Source organism: Phaenicophaeus curvirostris, chromosome 18 (assembly GCF_032191515.1).
Source record: "Phaenicophaeus curvirostris isolate KB17595 chromosome 18, BPBGC_Pcur_1.0, whole genome shotgun sequence".
Taxonomy (NCBI): Eukaryota; Metazoa; Chordata; class Aves; order Cuculiformes; family Cuculidae; genus Phaenicophaeus; species Phaenicophaeus curvirostris.
In genome coordinates, this window is record NC_091409.1 from 4642204 (window position 1) to 4659832 (window position 17629).

At 41.3% G+C, this 17629-nt stretch overlaps 1 protein-coding gene across 4 annotated transcripts; it reads left to right on the top strand.

Moving 5' to 3' along the window:
• Window positions 1-1149: 1149 nt before the first annotated feature.
• EDN3 (endothelin 3) lies at window positions 1150-17153 on the top strand. Of its 4 annotated transcripts, none has more exons than XM_069871980.1 (5): window positions 1150-1474; window positions 1748-1952; window positions 13807-13971; window positions 14460-14573; window positions 15450-17153. In XM_069871980.1, exons 1-4 carry the CDS (start codon window positions 1423-1425, stop codon window positions 14530-14532), a joined length of 495 nt encoding a protein of 164 aa, XP_069728081.1. In that variant the 5' UTR covers window positions 1150-1422; the 3' UTR covers window positions 14533-14573; window positions 15450-17153. The 4 variants fall into 4 exon arrangements, with proteins under 4 accessions (XP_069728081.1, XP_069728082.1, XP_069728079.1 ...); XM_069871981.1 differs by having other exon boundaries at window positions 15455-17153; XM_069871978.1 differs by having other exon boundaries at window positions 14460-14562; window positions 15450-17152.
• The last annotated feature ends 476 nt before the right edge of the window (window positions 17154-17629 follow it).

The window sequence follows — 17629 nt, forward strand, 5'->3', positions numbered from 1 at the left end:
ACCACAGGCAGGAGTGTTTTGCTAGGCACAAGTGTCAGGTATTTCACACAATAAGAAATCCGCATTTACCTCCCGTTTTGCACTCGGGATTGATTTGTCTGCAAAGAGGTGTTCCCACTTAACTGGGGGTAAAAGCAAGTACTGATAAATTGGTGATCTAATTTCACCTGGAAAATAACTGGCAGAGTCCTAGAAAAAGAATCCTCAGACAGTCCCAAATCCGCAGCCCAGCTCCGAGTCAAAGCTTCGCATTTTAGCTGCAGAAGCAGCGCTCTGTCCTCCTGGAATTACACGTAGAACAACGGGACCAGAGCATTTAGAACTGATGAACTGAGGGTCAGCCTCGCAGTAACAAAAGGGCTGCGGCTCTCCTGCCCTGGACCTGCAAGGGGGGTGCCCGGAGGTGGGAGATGGGCAAGGGGGGTGCCAGGGGGTGGGAGACAGATAGACAAGGGGGGTGCCCGGGGGTGGGAGGTGATGGGATGCCTGCGGATGGGGGGGACAAGGGCTGCCTGGGGGTGGGAGATAGTTAGGCATGGGGGGTGCCCGGGGGTGGGAGGTGAACAAGGGGGGTGCCCGGGGGTGGGAGATAGATAGGCAAGGGGGATGCCCGGGGGTGGGAGGTGGATAAGCAAGAGGAATGCCCGGGGGTGGGAGATGGGCAGGCAAGGGGGGTGCCCGGGGGTGGGAGGTGGATAGGCAAGGGGGGTGCCTGGGGGTGGGAGGTGAGCAGGGGGGATGCCCGGGGTTGGGAGGTGATCGGATGCCTGCGGATGAGGGGGGAGAAGGGCTGTCCGGTGGTGGGAGATAGATAGGCAAGGGGGATGCCCGGGGGTGGGATATAGATAGGCAAGGGGGGTGCCCAGGGGTGGGAGATGGGCAAGGGGGGTGCCGGGGGTGGGAGATGGACAAGCAAGGGGGATGCCCGGGGGTGGGAGGTGAGCAGGGGAGATGCCTGGAGGTAGGAGATGGGCAATGGGGGTGGCCGGGGGTGGGAGGCAGATAGACAAGGGGGGTGGCCGGGGGTGGGAGGTGAGCAGGGGGGCTGCCCTCGGGTGGGGGGGTGAGGGCTGCTGGCCGCTGGGAGGCTGCCCGCGGGTGGGAGGTGTCTGCAGCTGGAAAACAGCAGCTCCGGTTTCTGATCGGATTTGGGGGTGGGGTGGGAGGTGTGCGTGGGAAAAGCCAAGCGATGGATCTTCCCTTCTTTTGACAACACTCTCCCCGTCAGGACTAAGCCTGCACTGGAGGAAAATAACTGCGAGGGAGAACCACTAATCACACCTCCGCGTGGGAGCTAACTCCGGGGAGCAGCGTGTGCCGCCAGCCCCGGGACATTCCCTGCCTCCAACCTGCAGCCCTCCCTCCTGGAAGGCCCCCCGCTTCACCTTTGCCTGCAGTTAACCAGCGAGCAGTTGGGGTTTAATGGAGCTGGGCTTATTGTTCCTCTTTGGACTTACAATTACGTCGGCTGCAGGTAACGCGGATTTCTTTCTTTCTTTGCCCCTTGCACGCGTGCACACAAAGAAAGGCTGGGTGGTTTGGTGGTGGTGTTTTTTTTGGTTTTTTCTCCTTGCCCAAGGCTGTAAGCGACAGCCCCTCCGGAGCGTGGGGAACAGACCCCAACCCCACCATCTATTTGGCTGCGCGTAGGTTTGAATCAGAGCCCCTAGCGCTGCCCCCCGGGGCACCCCCCGAGGGGAGAGGCGCTTCGAGGGGCCCCGGGGGTGCTGAGAGCTGCTCTTTGCAGGGTCGGCGCTGCCCCGGGCTCGGTCCCCGCCGCTGCCGGCGGCTCCGCAGGAGCGGGGGGAGCGCGGAGCGGCCGCGCTGCCCCGGGGCCGGGGGGACGGCGGGGCGCCCCGGCGGAGGACCCGCCGCTGCACTTGCTACACCTACAAGGACAAGGAGTGCGTCTACTACTGCCACCTCGACATCATCTGGATCAACACCCCCGAGTGAGTGACCGAGCGCGGGGTCCGCGGGGGAGGGGGGGATGCGGGAATCGGGATGCGCAGGGGGAGGTGACGGGGGCACTAACGGGGAGCCCCGGGCTGGGGGATGCTGCCCCCGGGAGCCCCGGGCTGGGGGATGCTGCCCCCGGAGCCCCAAGCTGGGGGATGCTGCCCCGGGAGCCCCGGGCTGGGGGATGCTGCCCCCGGAGCCCCAAGCTGGGGGATGCTGCCCCCGGAGCCCCGGGCTGGGGGATGCTGCCCCCGGGAGCCCCGGGCTGGAGGATGCTGCCCCGGGAACCCCGCGGTGACCCCCGCCCGGTGCGCATCGCAGGGGAAAGGCGGCGTTATAGGGGCTGCAGGAGACCTGGGGAGGGCTCTGAGGGAGGGAGGGAGGGCTGGGTACGATGAGAGGGGATGGTTTTCAGCTGAAAGAGGGGAGAGTGAGGTGAGATCTTCGGGAGAAATGTTTTCCTGGGAGGCACTGGAACAGGTTGCCCAGAGCAGTGGTGGCTGCCCCATCCCTGGATGGGGTTCAAGGCCAGGTTGGATGGGGCTGGGAGCCCCTGATCCACTGGGAGGTGTCCCTGCCTGTGGCAGGGGTGGGACTGGATGGGCTCTAAGGTCCCTTCTAACCCAAACCATTCTATGATTTCATGGGAGAAATCTGTTTCTAATAAAGCACTTGTTGGGAAAGGAAGAAAAGTGTGTGTGCACGACTGTACTGTTTTTGATAAAAATTCATGTGGAAAAATACTTTGATATTAAAATAATTGTTGAAAAACTCAGTATATCAAATTAAGATGTTACAAAAGCACATCTTTTACAGTCATGTTTTATGGGGATGGCAAACGCAAGTTTTTGCTTCAACTCGTAATAAAACCAGTTTTTGAAAACATAACATCTCCTGTGAATTGGGAGTTCTGAGTTTCCCCCAGGTCAGTGGGGCTGGAGCACGTACGCAGAAAAGCAGGGTCTGTACTAACAGTACTTAATGAAAAGAAATCATCCGGGAAGAATGACGCTTTGCCTACATCCTAAAGGTCAGAGGCCTCCTTTCCTTGACCATTGTATATATCCTGTCTCAACAAGTAACTAAAACAGTCTTAAGGATTTGTAAAGATTTTCGTAGACTGATAGGTTTCAGTCCTGTAGCAACCAGAGCAATCTGTTCATTAAAAAAATAACCAGGGAATGAGGTGAATCTAAACCCAGTTTCTTTTGATGAACTTCAGGATGCGAAGGTCTTGGAACTATACGACTGAATGATATACATCAAGTGTTCCACTGACTACAGTTTGGGAACATTTGTTCCCAAATCACTGGGATACGCCTCTGAATCGATTGCAACTCTTAATCAGATTAAGATAACAAAAGGAATAGAAAACAGAAAGTAGCAATAACATAGGTTGAGTCAAATGGGGTTTAGGGCACTTAATCTGTAAATTCACATCTATGTCCTGGCTAGAGGCCATGTCTCATGGATGACAAGTCTTTTGAACTTCTGCTAACCTGTAAGTATAATGTATTCACACAAGTCATTCAATTCTTTGAGTTTCATACCTGCGCTAATCCACCCCAGGATTACTTGGAATTATTTTAGGCAAATATTTATGACTCAGTATATTTAAGTCAGAGCTCAAAACAGTGAAAATGGAGGAATGACATTCCTTTTCCTCTACACACTGAATAAATAGAATTTGGCTAATTTTAAACACACCTTTCTTTTTTTTGGATATCCTGTCTACAGGAATTAATCTTTTTCAGTGAAAAGTACTTAGCATGCATTAATGGTGTACATTAATTCAATGATGTGGAGAGGTTTCTTCCTACCTGAAAGTGTTATGCAATCACCAAAGCAAGAACAAACAATAGAGAATTGTATATAACATTGTCATGATACCTATAGCATTAGCAATGAAGTACATATATGGTGTTGATAACTAGTGAGCACATAATGGTGGGAAGTTGGGGAATTAGTCCAGGAGTAACTGAATTTTCTGGAGTCTGTAAGTGCTCATTAGAAGTTGAGAAATGAGGTCCTTTCAAAGTTGGCTGGCAGCGGTGTATAGAGAGTGATGTACTTTGGCTGGAAGAACAGGGTGTCTGAATAGGGCTGCTTTGCTCTCCTGCTCCTCTGGCTGTTTCTTGAGCTTGCCTGGTCTGAGCCAGCAGGTGAGCAAAGAAAGAAGCAGCTCTGTTTACAGGTGAGGGGGATGTACAGATCTCCCTCTAAGCTGAAAGGGTACAGACTCAGTTTTCAAAAACCCTAGGATTCTGGCCTGGTGTCCTACCTAGAACAACAAGTCAAAAAGTAAGTCAAAAGGTACTTTTGGATGTGAATGAGGTAAACCAGGCCTGCTTGTGTAATTTAATATCCCGAGACAGTTAGGCTGCTTTTTAAAAATAGAAGTAACTACTGGATCTATATGGACTGGTTGGTTGTAAGTGGGGCTTTTCTGTTGCTGTTGTACGCATGTTCTTGGAAGTTTTAATATCTACGAAAAAATTTGGCTCAAATGCAACTTTGGGGACCATGCATACAATGGGAGGCCAGGAAGATGGTGTTAAAGATTGGAGAAGTTTTCCTGACATCTGTTGATTCTCATCTTTTTTATGCTTATTTACTTATAACTTCTTTCCTTTCTTATTTCCCCTGACTTAGGTCCTTCGCTTTATCATTTCTTATTCCTGTCACAAATTCTTTAGTATTTTCAGTTTCCAGGTTACTCTCTCTTCCATACTTCAAAGACAAACTTTACTTCCTTCTCTAGCTCCTTCCTAGATTCCTGTTAAGAATTGTTGTAATATACTCAAACCAAATCTTGGTCATGGCCTCCCCTACTTTTCTGGAAAAGCGACTAAAGTTTTTATTGAAACTGTAAGAGGCAGAATGGTGATAGAGGGTCTGTTCCTATCCTTGCTGAGAAGCCACTTATAGCAGCCTGCTGACAGTTGTAGAAAGCACAAAATTGCAGAATACGCAGCCTCTGACTCGCTGCAGCTATTGCCAGTTCAATGAGAAATGATCTCTGCACATTTGAGTGTTGCTTTTGTACTTGCCTGTGAACCTCTGCTGTTAGTCCAGTCCACTAAGAGCACCACTGTTGTTTTGACATAGTAAGTCTTTTATGCTGTGAACAGGGAGAGCCTTAAGTGGAAAAGAAGACCACCTAAAGCAAGTCAGGTAAGTCAGAAAAGAATAACCCAATTATGTGGTGTAGACAAAGGTTGTGTAACAAAGATAATTAAAAGCTGGTAAATTATTCTCACTGATAAGATTGATTACTCAGGAAATAGTTTGTAATATATTTTTTGTCAAGTCGTTAATTATGCTTATCTTAACCTACAGCTAAAGACACATTTTAAACAAGAATTAATGATTTTTCTTATTAAACAGTACCTACTGATACCTACAGCCCCAACTTGATACTTAATTCTGTAGGTTAAAGAAGAAAATATAGGCAAGACTTCTTTTAGATCGGCATTTTTTTCAGAGGGGTCCTATATTTCAATATGAACTGAGCTTGGGCATCTGACAGCAAAATGTGATTGAATTAGTGACATTAATGTTGCTATGCGAAGCTATTCTTGAAGGGTCTAAATCAAAGCAAAAGTGCTTTTTTTCTTGATGACTTGTCTTATTTCAGTATTTACTGTTACGCTCAAAAGAGGAATAACTGAATGAAATTCTGTGACCGCATTATATAAAGACCGTTTTGCGTGATAGTCTATGAGTTCCGTCTGCCTTCTACATTAACTTCTGAATCAGCAGAATTGGATGACAAAGTGAAAGGAGGAATTTGATAGAACATCTTTGTGTTTGTGGTGCTTATCCAATGTACTTCCATGTTCTGTTTCCACAGTGGAAAGACAAAGGCATGCACCGACTTGTACGCTGTGGCTTTGGTCTGTGGGATATATTGGTAGAGGTTATGGAGAGTGTTTCATGATGTGTGGTTACATGGTGACAGCACAAGAATGTGGTGGGGTTTGTCACTTCAATAAAGAAGAAATTTGTTTCTGTTACACATGCAAGTCAGATATTCCTAAGTGGCCATCAACATGGCCACTAGGGTGATTCTAGATAGTTCCCCTGTCGGAATTTGGTTTCTTGACCTAATGTGACCAGCTGTTGGGGTTGAACAGTGTAGGAAGGGTTTTTCATACACTTTCCTTTTTTTGGCTTTTCCTGAAAGGGGTGACAAATGGGTTTGTTAGGGGTCCAGGGCCCTATCAGAAACTAAGTAGACAACAGCAGCTGATGTCACACAAAATCAGATCTCCAGCAGTTGTAAGTAAATGATCTTTGCTCAGTATTAGCTTAGGTCACCATCAGAAAGTGATCTCAGAATGGAAACAAGTTGTACTCTATTGTGGCTTCACTCATAGTTTTGCTCATATATAGAGAGGAGGTAACGTCATGGGATGGTACAAAAGAGATAGGATACTCTTGTTCTAACTGGATGCTCTGCTTGCTAACGTTTCCTTCATAACATCTTTTTGTTTTCTGAATCTCACGGATTAAATTTTCTTTAATGAAAGCCCACATATTGTAATTAAAATGCTTTTCATCCTTGTGGATATTAAGTGGTATTATAAAGTATTACCCCATCTTAGGAGAATAATTTTCATCATTAGATAAGTATAGATGATGTTCTGTATGTTATTGGAAATAAAAATACACAGCTAAAGATCTCTTGTTCAGCAAAACAATTAAGTATGAGTTTATAATCTTAATAGATCAGATTGAAAATACCTGTTAGCCAAAGGCATGATGATAAAACAGTGGCTGCAAGCCAAGTGGTTCAAATAAGGAAACTGATCTGTTGGTTAAGCAGCACTCATGGTTAACCATCACTACCAAGTGCCAAGAGTGAAGTGATTCATCTTCTGTTGAATTGATCTTATTTTTCTGAATGAAGTCTGCCCCACGTTTTGCAGACCTCATTATCCACGTGTTCGCTGAAATCTATTTGTCTTACACGTATGGATGCTACTGAGATCAGACTCTGCATATACAATGTATGTCCTAATGTAGCCTGAATGTTGGAAGACAAAAAGAAAAGTCTTAACAAGCTAATAACAGTTGAAATAACTAAAGCTATGGAACCTATGGTCATACTCACTGGTAGAAAAAAGATGCCAAGTACAAAACACAGTCTTCCTTATCTCCATGCAAATACCTCTCATCCTAAAAACTGGAGGATCATTGGTGGTAAAAAGCTGCACAGATCTATTGAACATAGTAACAGGCTTCTGCTGTTATTATTAAGTTTTATCATGGACAGACTGATTGGATTTTTAGGCCTGTTTCTGAAATATAGTTTTTATTCTTGCACATTTAAATTGTGTCCTGACTTCACACTTTGTGTCTTACCATCTGAAAAGTTCACAGCTTGTATGATCCCCACAGTACAATAGTAGAATATATCCTCTTAGTCCTCCTGTAAAGCTTACTTAGAGTACTTACAATATTGATGTTTTAACAGCAGTATCCTCACAAAGATTTGAAGTTATTTGACTCTGCAGACTAAAATCCCACGTCGCTGCAGGAACTGGCCCTGCAGAAGATGGGGTCAGGGATGAGACGCTCTAACAGCTAGAGCCTTGAAGTTTCACTATGCTGCTCCTATTGGTTTAATTCTAAGAATAAACAGTCTTGAGGGCTGTCAAACCACAGTCTCAAATTTTAACACCATGTGTTTATTTTCCCCCAGGTTTTTGTTTTGTTTGTTTTTAAACCAGCAGTGGATTTTGAACTATACACATTGCGGAGATTGATAGAAACATGTATTAGTGTATGTTCTCTGTGCACCGGTACGGTGGCTTCAGAAGCTAGCTATAAGTCCTCTGAATTTTAGTTTGAAAAAGCTACCATTTGACACCTAACTTGATTCCTTTCATCCCTGTTTTCCAGATGCCTTTTGGGATTTACCTCAGAGTATTTGCGTTAGAACCAGCACACTTACTAATGATACTCCCTGCGAATCAGAGGAAGAAAAAAAGAGTAATGGGAATTGGGGCCTCAGATAGATAAAGCTGCATAAGATTTTATTTGTTTATTGAAACTAAACAATCATTTATCTTGCCACAAAACTGGGGTCAGTGTGAGTGGTATGAAGTACCAAAGGATATGAACAGTATTATTCAGAGAGAGGTATTTCTGTGAAACAAGGTCTCAGTTTATTATGTCAGGTGAGCTCTACCCAACCTCTCTGGGTATTTTGGGTGTTAATGGAAAATACTTCCCCTCTTACCTCATATTATTTACCTCAAGAAACATAACCCAGCTTTTCACTCAACTATTTTTTCTGATCATATTTGAAACGGAAAACATGTAACATCCGTTTGACAGCCACAGGATGACTCGCCTTGAGTTTCTCTCACAGTACTTAACTTGGGTAGTGAAGTCGCTATGGGAGGGAAATCAAACACCTCATGTAGTTCTGAAACTGGATGATGAAGCAGATGTGTGCAATCTTTAGCTTGCTACCTACATTAGTTATAACTAATGGACTATAACTAATTCGGGGTCCTCACAAATTAGCAAGTATTACGGAAAGAACAGGAGTGGGAAAAAAAAAAAAGGAGGTTGAACCAAATCTAGCAAGAGTGTGGAGGTACATCTTTTTGAATAAGTGGCCTATTAGGGATCTAGGAACACTGGCTACTACTAAATCGAGGATGTGGAAAATAAAGGTGTTGCTATAAACAATAAAAGTTTGTTCTCTGATAATTTTTACCTGCAAAAAAGCTACTCAGAAACTAAATATTGCTTCTGTGAATGGTGTATGGGGTTAGGATGACAGAAGACACACAGGTCAGGCACTTTGTTGAAGAAGGTGATTTTCCTTCTTAAATGATGATGGTGGTGATGAGAAGGAAGGGATAACATGGAGAACACAACCTATTGCAATCTACTTGTTAAAAAATATGCCTGTTACAGAAAGAGTTGGAGCCAACTCTCAGAGCAGCCAGTGATATCTTCATCTCCAGAGCTACACAATATTACTGCAGTAGCTTTACATGAAAGTCTATACAGGAATATGTTATTACCCCAAGCATTTTTCATTCTGGAGACATTTTGTTTCACTTGGAGGCTGTTAAACTTTGCTTCCTTTTCATGTTCTTTGTTCTCAATGGTCCTTACAGGGATCTCATACATTTTAAGGTTGTCTGAAAACACTGGAGACTGTTGGGAGCCTTGCTGGCTTGGATGCATGCCAGAAAATATATTACTGAATACTGAAATCACAGCATCTAAGATGATTGCTGCAACCCCCTCATCCCTTTGTTTTGGCTGAAACTCTCAAGTGCCCTGGAGGCATCTACTATGTTTAAGTGGCTGGGAAAGTAGAAAATAATAGCAGCTCATAGGTCAATTATAACATAGCATGAGAAATTCAGCCACATGTTATAAAAATTAAAATAAACCAATTGGATTTGTCTGCCTGAATTCTGAGCATTCACTAATACAAATGAGTGACAGCAGGACTTGGGCAAGTCATATTTCCCAATTAGATTTAAAGGTAGTAGTCATTCAGTGGGCAGGGTTTTTTTCTGTGGGAAATTTTCACTGGTTCAGAATGGCTGTTTCACTATTGTTCAGTACTTCTTTAATGGCAAAAACTTAATTCAAGAGCTAGCTTTGGGGGAAAGCTTTATGATTGTTTTGCAGACACAAAAGTCAGAAGTAATCTAGGTAATTTCAGCATCTGAGTATCCAATCTGCAGATCTGCATTTTTTATTTTACAGGTCTAAGATTGCTGGGTGATCCTTGCATTGCAGAAGTCAAAAGTGTGTTTTGAGTGACCAGAACACACTGTGCTTTTTGCTTAGCTTTGTGCTACTCTATATCATACATGGAATTATCTTCAGTTCAATAGATCTCTTGCACTGACTAGTCGTAATTTCATCATATGTAATAATTCCTGGTACTGGAGGGATGTATAGCATCTTTTTTTACATACAGAATAAAGAGCTTATACTGGAGAAAAAATTATTTCCTTAAAATCAGGCCTCCTGTAATTTAGAAAGTGCTTTAAAACTGAGCAGGCAGACTTTTATGCACCCACTCCCTGACTGCAGCAATCATACTGGTAACTGAACTCTACAAAAGAGGGTCACCTTCACATAAAATCTCAGGTTTGTATGTTACAGCTTGAATACCAGTTTAAAGTAGTACCTTGGAAAGGCTAATCTAGAATCACATAGGTCAGCTTGTTCTTCACTTCATAGAGAAGAGGGCACAAAGGATAGAGAAGAGGGCACAAAAGACACATGGTGCACATTAGCTCTTAAATATGTGGAAACCTATTTCACTGCTTCAGGAGAGTTTTGTTCTCCTAGAGGAAGAAATTATGCATGCCGAGTTAAAGATCAGAAATTAAAAAATTGTTGTGAAATAGAAATGTTTAAAAATGTATAAAATCTGTACATTTTGCATAGCAATTTCCAAAAAGTTGGTCAGTGGCTCTTAGGTGGTACTGTGCCAGGGACCCTGTCATAACCACAAGGAATACAGTGTAAGGGAGCTGGTTGTTCAGGATCCCTAGAAGCCTAGCAGATGGCAAGCCAAAAAATCTGTCACTGCCTGGTTCAGCTGTTCTTCATCTTTTCACTGTGGAGACACAAAGTGCCTGGCATATACTAAAGACAGCAAGCTTTGACTAAAGAAAACCGATACCTGACCTGAAATGGAAAGCAAGAGACTTCTTAGTGACACAAATGCTTGGTGACAATTTTATGTTGACAATAATTTCCATTCAGCATGTAGAGTTTGTTATTCTACTTACATCATTTTGAACCTGAGTGTTGCAGCACCATGAAAAATTATAAAAATAATATAAAGCAGCATTTGTTAATCATGTACCAATCTAAGATTAAGCATGCTGCTAGGCAAATGCTTCTGAGACTTGTTCAGCTGAATCTCTTCAGCATCTCTCATTTCTGAAGTGCTGAGAAAGAGACATGAACTAACTTGAAATAGTAACTTTTTTCAGCTGCTGGAAGGATAACTACACACATTAACATTTACTTGAATGTTGTCATTTATGAGTTGAATCAGAGAACTGACAGGCAAGAAAACACCTGCTTTATTTTTTCACTCTTTCTGAATGTTCTTGGAAAGATTCTGGGTTGCTGTTGAAGTTAATGTGTTTTGGGTTTGAATTTCTTGTTTTGAAATCAAAGCCAGGCTTATTAGGAAAATTATTCTATTTCCATCTCTGATTGGCAGAGAGCAAGCAGTTCAGCTCGCATAAAATCATCTGCTTGGCCATTCCAGTTAAAATTCTTACACTTGAAAATGTCATTGCATTGGCATGTATTTCTGTACCCCTAAGAACAAAAGTGATCTTGAATACAATTTCCAAGCTATGAAACATACTTTTGTAAGCAGTTTCATAGAACATAAGGAACATCATTAGAAAGATCAGAAGCAATATCTAAAATATCAGACTCCTCCTTCACTTAGGGCTGTGATTCATGGTTGTTATCATTTGTATTTATACCATATTCTCCGCCCCTGCCTATTTCCAGGAATTCACTGTGTCTTAGGAAGGACAGCAGGTGGGTAATGGACCTGTTCCTCAATCACTGTTGTTCACATGCTGATATATTAAGATAAAGTTAAAGTTGATGACAGTTCTAATCAGTCCATTAATTTGCAAACTCTGGCAACTAAGGAATAAAACACGTGCCCTTCTTCATCTCTTGCTATTCAGGCAGAACATCCGAGACAGAGCAAACTGCAGCTCAGTCCTACATAGACTCTGATTTAGAGAATTAGAGTAAGAAAAAAAGTTTCCTATTTTTGAAAAGTGGACTTTTTAAAGGAACCACTTTAAATAATGAGAATAACACACTACAGGATTTTACGACTTGTTAGCACAATTAGGAATGACATCTGCAAAAGCTGTAAAAGGCTGCTTTATCCTCTGACAAGCTATCTGCCATGAAATAGGGGTTTCATGTTTGAATAGACCAAGCAAAATTCATCTTTTAATTTCAGCCTAAATCTGAGCAGGAAGCTGAATAACAGAATTTTACTGAACAGCTTTCACAGAGGGTTCAGCAATGTTAAAAACAGAGGAACTTCCTCCTGTTCCTGTCTCTAAATACCAGCATTACTTCATAGAAAAAAATGAATGTATCAAAAAGTATGAGCATACAGCAATTATTTTTGTCAGAAGTTACCTACATTAGCCATTTATGAGTCATTATTCTAAAACAGAATTATTAATACTCCTCAATCCTGAAATGGGACTCACCCCTAATCCTGAAGACAGTGAAAAGCTTTTTAAATGGCAGGAGGAGGGGAGCAAAATAAAGTCCTAAAGTCCTTTAAGACTAATGCCACAGAATGAAGTAGTGAAAATATACAAGAGTTTCTGCATATGGGTGAGGCACAGCAGCATCTGCTGGAGAAAGATCATCTCATGGTTTCTTAAACACAGAACTACTGCTAGTGATTTTATCTCTTTCAGTATGATGTTATGATAAAGCAATATATGATAGGTGTGCTCAGGCTGTGGATGATGAGCTTCTAACAGTGCATGTCATGTACTATAAGCACATTAGTTTGAATAAATGATTTGGCATCAACTGTACTGATCTTACATCAAAAAATATTTGCAGAGATGAGGAAAATAATGTATCTGAACCTTCCAGGCCACCACGAGTGTGGGAAACTGGAAAATTTGCAGCTTTCCAATTAATAGCCTAATGATGTTTTTATGAAAGCAAATGAAAGTACAGCTACGTGAAGTACATCTCTGTGGTTCCAGACTGATTACGCAGGCTTCGTTCTGTAACCGTTTTGTAACCCTTCTAGATCTGCTCATGCTTCCTCTCCCCTGCTTTTTTTTTTTTTTTCCCTCCCCTTCACTCCTCTTTCTCACTTTTGAACATAAGGTTCTTTTCAGATTTTTAGCGTTTCTGGATTTGTGGGTTGCTTAGGCCATCCCTTAAGTACACAGAAACTTTTATAGGTCTCCAGAAGTTCCATATGGTGTACACCTGCTCTCTATTGAGATTCTGTAACAATTTGCAGTAGAGTTATTTGTTGCATCAGTCTAAACTGTCCAGTGCTTTTGGGGGATGGTAGCAGGCAGCAATAAAGCACATCCTTTTCTGATAATAATAATAATATTGACTATAATGCCAGACTTCACGGAAACAGAGAACTACTTCTTAGTATTTCTTAGTGTGCTGCAGTACAGAATGTGATCTCTCATAGAAAAGTACTAGTAGGTACTTATGAGGAAGATCATAAATGTGAGAAACAGCTAGATAACTCCATGGGTCGTGTTCCAAACACGATGCAGTAAAAGAATTGCGCTGACAGTTTTCTCCATTTCTCGGTGGTAAGATTAATGGCAAATCTGGCTCTGAATTATTATTAAGATGAGAACGACACGAAGTTACTTACCCAGTGGAAATCAGCCTAGCTCCTTTGTCACTTCATACCAGCACTGAACATAACCAATCTTGTGCATTTATTGGGGGTAACCAGCAAAATAGAGGCATAAGCAGTAACATAAGAAATAACCTGGGGATGTATTTGTATCAACTGTTATGTAATCAAAAATTTTTTTAGACAGCCAGTGTAGTTGCTAATTAATTCTGCCTGTTGAGCCAATTGTCTGCTACTTTGTAACTTCATGAAATCCTGAGTTGATTGAGGCAAAGTTGTGCTCTGTTATAGGGAGAACTTCTTACAGCAACATTGGGTTTGGTTATCGTGCCGCCATTTTTTGCTTTGAATCAGTAAAGCTATTTTCTAAAATAGAAAATATATGGGATATCATTTCCATTGGCTCCTGAAATATACAATATTTGTGATTCTCACAACAGGAGGACCGTGCCATATGGACTGTCTAACTACAGAGGCAGTTTTCGAGGCAAAAGGTCTACAGGCCAGATTCAAAGTACTTTCCAGTCTTCATTTCGTTGTTCTTGTTTGGATGCCCATGACAAACAGTGTTTGCAGTTTTGCAGAACAACGCAAGACAGAAGAAGGTGAGTGTCTTTTAATACTACAAGCTGTCTACCTGATTTGATTATTTCATGGGGATAAATTAATCGAGTTGCACGTATCAAATGAAAACGAGTAATAAATACACTGATTTTAAATAAAATTCTCATCTCCAGTTGTGGTGGGTTAACCCTAGCCAGCAGCCAGGCCCGTACACAGTACATGTAAGTGGGATCAGGGGGTGAATAGGAAGAACAAGAGCAAGAAAACTCATGTGTAACAATCAAGAGAGTTTAATAGGTGAAGGAGGAGGGCAGGCTCAGTACAGTACTGTTTGAATTTTCTTTTTATGATGTGCTATTTTTGAAATAGCAGATCTATCAAGTTAGGAGCATACTTACTATTGCACTGTTTTAGGATGTTTAAAGTTTTGTCTAGTCTAGTGGAGACTATGACATTGTCATTTTATGAATGGATCTGTAAGGGCAACTGATGAGAACACAGTGACACTTAAAAAATCTCTCTTCCCCAGAAATCATGGATCAATGAAAAAGACAGAGGAGAAGGACCAACGCACGGAAGAGGAACAGACTTTAATTCAGTAGCACACGGTTTGGAGGATTCTGAGCAGTCAGGTGTGCTACAGGTATTTGATGTTGAAAAGTAGTATTATTTTTCAATAAATTTTCTTTGTATTTATTATTTGCAGAACTCTAAATTCTTCCAATTAATTATTATCAAATCCTGCTAAATAAGGGCAGAATTTGGCTAATAAGTTGTTTTTTTTTTTCAATTTATTTTGTAAAAAATATATAGAACTGCTACAGCCTTCCTCCTGCTGATAGTGATCCTTCAAAAGCTGGATTCTTTGGCTATAAGCCAATACATATTTTGGCAACAGTCCCCCTCCCCCCTCCTGTTTTTGTGGGCAAGGGCTGTTCCTGTCTATCTTCTTTTTCCTCATTTAGCACTGCAACATGTACCAGTTTAAGCTACGCATCCCAGTGCAGTGCTCCAGTAAAACTTAAATTTCAAGGTAGAGAAAGAGAACAAACTTTGTGGAAAAAAAGTATTAGGAGGGAAAAATAACCTATTTTAGATGTCAGATAGAAAGAGGTTACTGTGACCTAGTAGCCAGTTTCAAGAAGTTCCAGTTTCAAATCTACCTTTAATATTATTGCTACATATGAAATGCCATTTGATGTCAGGATAAGCGAATACTTGTAGTTCTGGGTAAAATTAAGCAGCCATTAGAACTAGAAAAATTAAAAAAAAAAAAAAACCCAAACCCACAGCATTACCTGAGATTTTTCATTATGAATGGAAGCACTTGGATTAGAAGTCTCCAAGCTGAATTAATTGCTGTGATTATTTGATCAGAGCTAACTGGTACCATTCACTCTGTGGACACATAATCAAGGAGATGAACCAAAGTTCCATCAGATAATAAAGAGTTAAATCGGAGTAATTAAGTGGGTTGTTGTGGTTCTTATATTAAAACTTAAATTTTTTTTTTCTGAAGCTCAGAAGGAAGAACTTAAACTACAACTCTCCCTTGAGATGGACAAACTGGATGCTTCAGTCTGATGCCAGTGGAGAATTCAGCAGTTGGCCACACTCATTTCAACAATGCCACTTTGAGGGCATGTGAACCTGTATGAAGAAGCTTTCTCCAACGAGCCCCTTCCGAGAGTCTCAGTAAAGGATAACTTTTATCACGTAACCTGGCAGGAATGTATCGCTATTGAAGAAATATTCAAAGGCAGATCTAATCTTGAGCAACACAAAGTTTTGGGAAGCATTTATCTACGTGATTTAAGAAAGTATAATAGAAACATACTGTTCCACTTACTGCTTGCTGTACATCTGAGGAATCCAGCTTTATGCAGGCAACTGTAATTGGAGAATGTGATGAGTTAGAGAGAGATTGCTTGTACATGAGTTCCCATTAAGAATAAACAGATACAAAACGTTTCTCTCGTTAATGTATGCAAGCCTGAATCATCATATTGTAACTTTGTGGCAAATGTTTAAATGACAGTATCTATGCAGAATAAAAATGAGTGGCTAGTATAAATATTCTTATTAACTATAGCAAATTAAGCGTATCTATTCCATAGATTACCTAATTTAGGCATAAATTATTCCTGCACCTCTTAAGTTCCATTCTAAAACATATGGTGATAATTTAGGGATGCACAGGAGTTGATGAACAGAACTCCAGTTATTCATCACAACAGATTTCCTAAAGACGAAAGTGTAGGACTGTGGAACTCCAAATGAAACATCACACAATCAGGATAATTTACTGTACTAGACCATTTGCTATTCTACACAAGTTATCATCCACCGCCATCTGTTTGCTAGTGCTATAAATCACATTTCTAGCTCTTCATTGAAACATTGTCACTAAATAACTTGGATTGACAATCAGGATTATATCCCGCTCTTGACATTTTGCAGTGTAAATGATTTTTTCAGAAAGGGAAGGGACTTTTTTGGATAGGAGCATGCAAGAGTAAGCTAGGAAAAAAAAGAAAAGAGAGAACAGGATTTGTGAAAGTTACTATATTATTTAACAAGAAAGAGAGGAAATCCCTTACTTGTGACATTACAGATATTTTTTTTGTTTGACTGATCTTCATGCAGACTTTCCCCAGAGCACATATCTTAAACTGCAACCCAATGACATTAAATTAAATTCTATCAGAAGAAAGATGGAGACCAAAAAAAAAAAGAAATTAACAGTAAAAATGGTTATATAGGCTTAAACCAGCGGTAACAGACTTTGTTTGAAAGAAGAAAGGGAGGTCTTTGCCAAAATATATATGATATATTTTATATATATGTGGATATATTTCATAAATAAATTATTATAGTTATAAAAGTAAATATATCTTTCAGTTATTGCATTTGTATTAGTTTCTTACTTGCTGTCCAAATGATTTTGTACATTTATAGAAAATAGATTATTTATTGTATAAAAACACTTCACGTACTATTTTCCCATAATTTTTAAGAGACACTGTATAGTTTTTGGGTTTTATAAAAATAATGGAACTTTGATTATGAGAATGCTTGATGTTCATTTATAGCTGCCAACTGGCATTCCCCCCAGCGCCGAGTGCATACATCCAGTTCATACAAAAATGCACCTTCTCTGAGAGACTGATAGCTCTCCTAACAGTTTCAGAATTGAGTATTAAAACATAATAAAAATGTATTTGATAATAACTATACATAAAAGCTGCATTTCAATTTGTATCCTGGGACAAACGGGGAGGCAGTGGTCATTTGGACCACGAGTGCTTCTTGTGAATGATATTATCCGAGTTCAGCTTAGACATAGCATTATTTTTGGTTTTCCTTGAACTGCAAACACATCGCAGTGCTAGGTGGGCTGTCAATGCCTCCTTGACTGATAAAATTCAGCTTTTCGATGAACTGCTTAGTCTGTGGTTTGGATTTCTACTGTCTTTCCCTATATTAATTCAACTGAAATGTTGCATTTGAAGATGGAGTCACACCTTCCCCAGTCCCACATGCTTTCACTCTATTTTAAACGGTCACAGAAAAGAAAGAAAAAAAATCAAATTGGGTTCTTCCTTTGGCTTGCAGGTAGATTTAGCACTTGAGTAGAAGGCAGTGGGGTGCTATTGTTGTGCCTTTTCCTCAAAAAAGAAATATCCAGCTTTTTTTCTA

Excerpts from the sequence above, each read along its gene's own strand:
- EDN3 (XM_069871980.1), top strand. The coding sequence starts at position 1,423 with ATGGAGCTGGGCTTATTGTTCCTCTTTGGACTTACAATTACGTCGGCT. Across the intron at positions 1,475-1,747 it reads TACAATTACGTCGGCTGCAG|GGTCGGCGCTGCCCCGGGCT; the intron begins GTAACGCGGATT and ends TGCTCTTTGCAG. Across the intron at positions 13,972-14,459 it reads ACAACGCAAGACAGAAGAAG|AAATCATGGATCAATGAAAA; the intron begins GTGAGTGTCTTT and ends TCTCTTCCCCAG.